General features: G+C 41.8%; 1 protein-coding gene across 6 annotated transcripts in view; it reads left to right on the top strand.

The window, feature by feature from the left end:
• Positions 1–3,357: 3,357 nt before the first annotated feature.
• Positions 3,358–8,532, top strand: part of LOC115202306 (nephronectin) — a 51,486-nt gene continuing 46,311 nt past the window's right edge. For 2 of the 6 annotated variants that reach the window (XM_029766374.1, XM_029766373.1), the window contains exon 1: positions 3,371–4,039. In XM_029766374.1, the coding sequence (XP_029622234.1) occupies positions 3,969–4,039 (71 nt within the window). In that variant the 5' untranslated portion in view covers positions 3,371–3,968. Of the gene's footprint in view, positions 4,040–8,532 lie in introns of all 6 variants that reach the window. The other 4 variants (XM_029766371.1, XM_029766370.1, XM_029766372.1 and 1 more) reach the window with 4 other exon arrangements.

The raw sequence follows: 8,532 nt of genomic DNA, 5'->3' as shown, positions 1-8,532 counted from the left end.
GCCTCAGTCTGTTCAAGAGGTGGACTTTGAGGAGGTCCAGGGAGAAGACATGGAAGCCTGAGAGGAAGACAACCAAAGCTTTAGTTTCTAGACTATCATTTTACAGATGTATGTTGAAAACGTTTTTGGGAGATGCGATGGATCATTGGAGATCATTCAATATTCCCTTTCTTTTGTTGTTCAGTGAAATCATGCCGTGTGAAGAGTCAACTCATTTAACTAAAGTTCAATTCGTAACTAAATAGTAATTTTTTTCGTTAAAGCCTATTTATTTTTGTTACAAGCCGTGTTTCGTTAAAGACTGTGTAAAGTTCATTTGTTTCAATGTACCGGTAGGCACCTGCGGCTTATAGACATTTGCGGCTTATTTATGTTCAAAAAAATTAAATAAAAATATTCAGTGGGTGCGTCTTATATTCAGGTGCGCTTAATAGTCTGGAAATTACGGTACTTATAATAAGGTAAAAGGTTTTTTCTGTCTCCATATAATACGGTAAATATATCCAATGCAAAAAACATCTACATTTAAATGGTATTAATATTAATTTCAATATATTTCTGTTAATTCCCATATATTGCCATTAATTCCCATATTCCTGTTTATACCCACGGAAAGTCTCCACCTCTGAATATTCCCCAAAATGTACAACCCTAATAGTCCCACTAAGCCCAAACCTGATGGATGGCGTATCGCTGCAGAATGCTGTGGTAGCCATGCTGGTTAAGGGTGCCTTGAATTCTAAATAAATCACAGACAGTGTCACCAACAAAGCAACCCACCAATAACACCTCCCCCTCCATGCTTCACGGAAGGAAATACACATGCGGAGATCATTGGTTGTGGACTCCAGACCAAATTTTGGACTCCAGACCAAAGGACAAATTTCCATCAGTCTAATGTCCATTGCTTGTGTTTCTTGGCCCAAACAAGTCTCTTCTTATTATTGGTGTCCTTTAGTAGGGGTTTCTTTGCAGCAATACAACCATGTAGGCGTGACGCACGCATTCTCCTCTGAACAGTTGATGTTGAGATGTGCCTGTTACTAAAACTCTGTGAAGCATATATTTGGGCTGCAATTTCTGAGGCTGGTAAATCTAATGAACTTATCCTCTGCAGCAGAGGTAACTCTGTGTCTTCCTTTCCTGTGGCGGTCCTCGTCAGTTTCAACATAGCGCTTGATGGTTTTTGCGACTGCACTTCATGTCTTAAAGTAATGATCGACTGTCGTTTCTCTTTGCTTATTTGAGCTGTTCTTGCCATAATATGGACTTGGTATTTTACCAAATAGGGATATCTTCTGTATACCACCCCCACCTTGTCACAACACAACTGATTGGTTCCAACGTATTAGGAAGGATAGAAATTCCACAAATTAACTTTTAACAAGGCACACCTGTTAATTGAAATGCATTCCAGGTGACTACCTCATGAAGCTGGTTGAGAGAATGCCAAGAGTGTGCAAAGCTGACATCAAGGCAAAGGGTGGCTACTTTGAAAAATCTCAAATATAAAATATATTTTGATTTAACACTCTTTTTGCTTACTACATGATTCCGTATGTCTTATTTCATAGTTTGATGTCTTCACTATTATTCTACAATGTAGAAAATGTATAAAAAATTGTTTTTCCTTTGTCATTATGGGTTATTGTGTATTGATTGATGAGAGAAAAAAACGAATCAATTTTAGAATAAGGCTGTAACAAAATGTGGAAAACGTCAAGGGTTCTGAATATTTTCAGAATGCACTGTATATATTGGATTTTATGTAACTACTACAGTGCCTATCTAATTATTGGAGGTATACAAGTTGTTTTTGAAATAGGTCACTGTATCTACGGCCAACGCACGTCCTGCGCATAATGGTCATATTGGCGGGTATTTCAAGTTTCCAACATAATATTTTTTACTGTTGCCTAAAAAAGATTCTGGATAGAACCAAAAGGGTTCTATGCTTGCTTCATATATGGCACCCCTAAAGGTTCTATATATATATACTAAACAAAAATATCAACCCACCATGTAAAGTGTTGGTCCAATGTTTCATGAGCTGAAATAAATGATGCCAGAAATGTTCCATACACACTTAACGCCTATTTCTCTCAAATGTTGTGCACAATTTTGTTTACATCCAAGATCCACTTGACAGGTGTGGCATATTACACAGGTGTACCTTGTGCTGGGGACAATAAAAGGCCACTCTAAAATGTGCAGTTTTGTCTCACAACACAATGCCACAGATGTTACAAGTTTTGAGGGAGCATGCAATTGGAATGATGACTGCAGGAATGTCCACCAGAGCTGTTGCCAGAGAATTGAATGTTCATTTCTCTACCATAAACTGCCTCAAACTTCGTTTTAGAGAATTTGGCAGTATGTCCAACTTGCCTCACAACCACAGACCATGTGTAATCATGCCACCCAGGACCTCCACATCCGTCTTCTTCACCTGCAGGATCATCTGAGACCAGCCACCCGGACAGCTGATGAAACCTAGGAGTATTTCTCGCTGTAATAAAGCCCTTTCATGGGTAAAAACTCATTCTGATTGGCTGGGCCTGGCTCCCCAGTGGGCTGCGCCCCTGCTCAGTCGTGAAATCCATAGATTAGGGCCTAATGAATTGATTTCAATTGACTGATTTCCTTATATGAACTGTAACTCAGTAAAATCGTTGAAATTGTTGCATGTTGCGTTTCTAGTTTTGTTCAGTATAGAAACGAAATTGGTTCCATATAAAACCCTATATGGAACACAAGGGTTCTATATGGAACCAATTTTGGTTCAGTGAAGAAGAACCCAATGGGGTTCTGATCAAAAGACTCTACAAAAGTGTTCTACACAGAACCTTATATGCCATATATGAAGCAACCAACAAAACGCTTTTGGTTCTATCCAGAACCTTTTTTTCTGATTGAAGGTTTTAACTCGGCCTGATCGTATATATATAATCCTTTATAACTCTATCTACCTCTGTGATTAATTATGATTGACTATGCGCAAAAGTGAATTGAACTGTCTTTTTAAATACATTTACAATGTTGAGCCAAATATCTACCCTGGGAGTTGAATTCAGGGATGATGTCATTGAAGGATGGGTGGATTTGCAGTGATGTATTATCTGAGACCTTTTTAACGTTTATCCTCTAAAGCACAATCTGTGCATTTATGGGCAAACATGATGATACCATTGGGTTCCCTCAGAAGTTAGTCCTAAAGTATGTTTTGTACTGTAAATGCTGTACAGGGTGTGTAGACAGGAGGCTAGAGCTCCTTATTACTGGGTGGGCGATGGTACTGCGTGTCTGAGCAGGCTATGCAATTAATTAAGCCATCCAAAGTATGCACAGACAGTGCGTGTGTGCAACCAATATCACACCTGGAAAGGCTCCCTTGTGAAAGAGATCTTGGTCTCAGTGGGACTCCCAAACGAATGAATAAATGAACCGTCGCCAATTTGCATGTTTCTTTTTTTTATCTATGGATTTCCAGCCTACCTCTGCGAAAAGTGGCACAGCACTATACCACGACAAATGACTAGCAACAGTGTATTCACAACAGTCATGCTGACGAGCAGTGCCCGCTCCGACTGCGATGATGTGTTCTCATTGGGTAGCAGCCCAGTGAACTTGTGCGGAGAGATAGAGAAACAGAGAGAGAAGAAACCTGCGGGGTCCATTTAACACCAGTAGAGTGCACTCCGCTCCACACGCGCTGGGTCACTTCACGAGAAAGCAACGGGCTGGTTTCTCCCGCTGCCTGTGCTGCACCTCCGAAACATTTTAAAGGATCGGGGTCCGTTTGAAGGACAACAGCGAATCTCCTCTCATGCCAGTGCGTGTTTAACGTTGGGAGGGAACAAAGCTCCGCTGTTTCGTTTCGTGTTAAAGATTTAACACCGCAGTGTACAGTCCGACGTTTCACTTGGATTTTAGGAGTGCAAGCGCGGTGTGCGCTCATTCCCCTAACCATGGAATTATGGATAAAGTTGATGGTGTTGTACGGTTTCTGTTTAGGGGCAAGTGCTGAGAATGACGGCAGGTAAGTGCACACATCTACACATATTGTTCAATAGGCTACAATTCATTATTTTTTGTTTAAAAAAATCATTCTATCAATTATGTGGTTTTTAGAAGTGTTCAAATTGCGTTGGTGATTGTGGAATGTGGAGAAGGTGTTGCTCTCATAAACTCTTAGTGAGTTTTTAAAGAGGTTAATGTGACCACGGAGATGCTATTAATTCCTAATTCTATGAACGCGACTTCCACATAGTGAGCATATGAGTTTGCAAAGCATAGACTGAAACGTTGCTGATGTGCTGAAATTATTCGGGCTGTAGTCGCACTTGACGTACAGTGGAAAGAATAGACCTATACCAGTGTAATCTATTTTCTTCTCCCTTATTTTCATAAAAATTATGAACATAATTGTTTATCTTGAATGAATGGTGCACTTTTATATGTATAAAAAATGAACATTAATATATGTTTGTAATGTTTTTGCTGTTGGTTTTTGTTTGGCATTCTTTATGCCATGTTAGTACGTAGGCCGAATACCACAGAGTTTCTTAACCATCTTTGGTAATACACAGTGTTTCAGTGTTTAGGCCTACATTTGCAAAACCCGAGTAGCCAGCAGCCTACTTTCTTCGCAAAGTCAGTTGCTTGTATTTCCCTCTCAATGAGCTGATATCATGGTGACAGCACCTACCTTGCCGGGTGGTTCATGTCCAAACACGAATCCGGTGAAGTATTTGGAAAGGAGAAAAGTGCCCAATCTAAAGAATGTTCCTGAGATTGAAATCTACATCTACCTTATCTGGTGAAGCTGTCATTTTTTTTCTCTCTCCATAAAATGAATGTTATACAGCTCTTAATAAGCAGTCATAAAAACATCATACTCATGAATTCCATTTTAGGTCATTGTATATAAAATGACCTATATACTTTTTTCTACCTATATACACAGTAAGCCCTCTGGTATTCCGGATATGTATTCCTTCAGGATACGTTTTCAAGCTTGTTTATTAATATGGCAGGTTCACTTTCACTGGACTGGCTCCAATGCACTTGCCTTGCAGTATTCATCATCATAAAGGCTGCTTCCTTTGGGAGAGTGATACAGTAGACTGAGGAACTGAAGGCTAGGTTGCATCCTATATGGCACCCTATTCCCTGTGGAGTTCCCAATGGGCCCAGGTCGAAAGTAGTGCATAATAAAGGGAATAGGGTGGCGGATTGGATCCTCAATCTGAGTGCATTGAAGACAACCTTTATTCTGTATCTCCATAGGATAGAGTTTCAGGTCTCACACTATAATTGGATTAGACTCCTTACAAAAAGCAATAGAGTGAGACAAATAGAGTTGGAGAGTATTTCTAAGACATGATATTACTCCAATAGTGAACGCAGTCAAGCATTTTAATTTGGTTTTGCACCCCCATTTATTATTGTCAGACAGACTGAGCCCTAAGCACAATCCATACCTCACTGATACCTTACACAAATAAGGTTTCAGAGTAAATAGAATATTCCTTAGGGATTGATAGGGCTGAACTTTCCTACCTGTCTGTCATTAAACATGGCTTGGGGCGTGTGTGTGTGTGTGTGTGTGTGTGAAGGTGAGAGTGTGTGAGTGATTGTATGTGTTTGTGGATGGTTACTCCAGGTTCTTGGTCACAGTGTCTAATGTTAGGTAATGTTAGTGTGTTGTGACAGGGTCACGGTCCCAATCTGGTGAGTTGTGCTGATATTTCCCCATGATGCCCTTCCCTGCCCAACCCATAATGATCATTTACATTAAACGAGCAGCATACGAAATTACCGTCACCCTCTGATGGAGCGCGGCTTGTCACGCGGGTCATTATTGGCCTATTTCCCCGGTTATAAACCTGGCCTGCTGACTTCAATCTAAATTCATAGGGAGAGGGTCCCGTGAGATCACGGTGGAGGAAAGTCATTTATTATCTGAACTAGCTGTTTGGAGGAGAGAGCTAATGGGCTAAACTAGCACCTGAGGGGGGCGTCACCGCTCACTGGCCAGCCACAACAAGGTCATTTTGTCCTGTTGGTAAATTGGCTGAAAACAGACCTGATTAATTCCAGATGAACTATACCTGTAATTCCCTTTTGAGGGGTTTTCATTACTCACCAACATTGTTGTCAGTAATGTTTTGTCCGAGGATGAAAAATGGCACTCAGCTAATCTTGTTGTGATGTGATTCTGTATTGTAATCAGGAAATGGGCTATCTGAGGTAAGGTCACAACACTTTGCCTCGATGAAAGTCTACACATCAGATAACATTTAAAGGACTAGTTCACTTTTTTTAAGGCCACAATCCTGAGTTTGTGTGTCAGACCATTAATCAGACCATTGAACAGCTAGGATGAAATATCTTTTCCTAGTTGGATCCAGATTCCCCCTTTAAATAGACACTACTCATGGAGGCTATTGCTCTACGATGATGTCGCTACGTTGCTTTGCTCCAGACACAGCCAATACATTCCAATCCTCCTCTCTCCAAGTTACTGCTCCAAACCATGTCCTCACTCTCCTTCCAAACATCCTTAGTATATTCTAACATTAGACCTTCAAAAATAGACAGACCTTATTTTAACCCCCAGGGTTGATGTTAAAATACTTGAATAAGTGTATACAGAGAAAGCAAGCCATTTTCCTGGAAATTGGTCGAAGTAATTCAGCAGGACTAGTGAAAAAGGCTACTTGTCAAGTGGTGCTTATAGAAGTGTGTGGTACTAGTCGTTTTCAGAATAAAAGCGAGTCACTTTCATGAACATTTCTGAAGCGATGCTCTCTTTAAAATGAGTGTTCTACTTGTCCTCAGGTATTTAGATTAAATGTGTATGCAAAGGGTGTGTGTGTGTGTGTGTGTGTGTGTGTGTGTGTGTGTGTGTGTGTGTGTGTGTGTGTGTGTGTGTGTGTGTGTGTGTGTGTGTGTGTGTGTGTGTGTGTGTGTGTGTGAGAGAGAGAGAGATTGTGTGTCACTGTCAAGCAAAATTGTAGCCATAGATTGTTATTATTACTCTCATCATTCTGAGGGACACTTTTAAGACACGGATTATTATCATGCAATATAATTATGTCTCTTAGTGCCACTTAAGTGTCGGGTGCTGCTATATGAGCAATATGTCATCCTATTCATTGTCAAACAGCAGAGATTGGCCTATCACACACACACACACACACACACACACACACACACACACACACACACACACACACACACACACACACACACACACACACACACACACACACTGGGCTACATGATGGACTAACATGCATCCTTTCCCCCAGCGTCTGTTGAGAAGACCCTGTCTAGTGGTTTGTTTTCCTGACAAGGCACCAAAGGAAGGTCAAACGGGATAATTCTGTGCTTCAGTTCCTTCACAGCTTACTGCAATTACGGATTATTATGCATTATTCATACACAGAAGGTCAGACATAGATGTATGTCTTTATCCATTTTATCCATGTCTATCTGATCTGCCGTCAACGCAATTAATCTACAGTGCACCGTGTTCAGAATGATTACAGTAATAACACAATATGAATTTTACATGGAGAATTTGATGGGACATCACTCCAACGTACCATAGTGTATAACTGACCTAGTCATGATTCAGTTCTACTTTGATAAATGGTGTTATAACAGCACAGTTGTGTGCATGATTCTGCCGTGTTCCAACAGCCGAGGGCTACGCTCAGTTTTGTGACAGACGGAGGGAGAGAAAGAGATGGAGGGTGAGCATGGTAGAGATGGAGGGAGAGAGTGGTAGAGATGGAGGGAGAGAGTGGTAGAGATGGAGGGAGAGAGTGGTAAAGATGGCGGGAGAGAGTGGTAGAGATGGAGGGAGAGAGTGGTAGAGATGGAGGGAGAGAGTGGTAGAGATGGAGGGAGAGAGTGGTAGAGATGGAGGGAGAGAGTGGTAGAGATGGAGGGAGAGAGTGGTAGAGATGGAGGGAGAGAGTGGTAGAGATGGAGGGAGAGAGTGGTAGAGATGGAGGGAGACAGTGGTAAAGATGGTGGGAGAGAGTGGTAGAGATGGAGGGAGAGAGTGGTAAAGATGGCGGGAGAGAGTGGTAGAGATGGAGGGAGAGAGTGGTAGAGATGGAGGGAGAGAGTGGTAGAGATGGAGGGAGAGAGTGGTAGAGATGGAGGGAGAGAGTGGTAGAGATGGAGGGAGAGAGTGGTAGACATGGTGGGTGAGAGGGAAAGAGATGGAGGGAGAGAGTGGTAGAGATGGAAAGAGAACGAGAGAGAGACAGAGAGAGAGTGACAGAGAGAGCTTTCTCTCTCTCTCTCTCCCTCCCACCTCACCTCCTGTTTCACTGGCATGGCATCACACGTCTCTTTATGAGGTGCCGCTCAAAGTTTATTTGCATCATCGCCTGTTAGTTGGCATTGCCGCCCTGCCTGCCCGCCGCACAGGGTCGACTACACTGCCACTTTTTTGTGTTGCTAAAACGCTTCAGGCAAACCAATTATCATCCTCCCACTCAGTTGGCGAGG

This window comes from Salmo trutta, chromosome 11 (assembly GCF_901001165.1).
Source record: "Salmo trutta chromosome 11, fSalTru1.1, whole genome shotgun sequence".
NCBI classification, from domain to species: domain Eukaryota; kingdom Metazoa; phylum Chordata; class Actinopteri; order Salmoniformes; family Salmonidae; genus Salmo; species Salmo trutta.
This window is presented reverse-complemented; position numbering and strand designations above follow the sequence as displayed.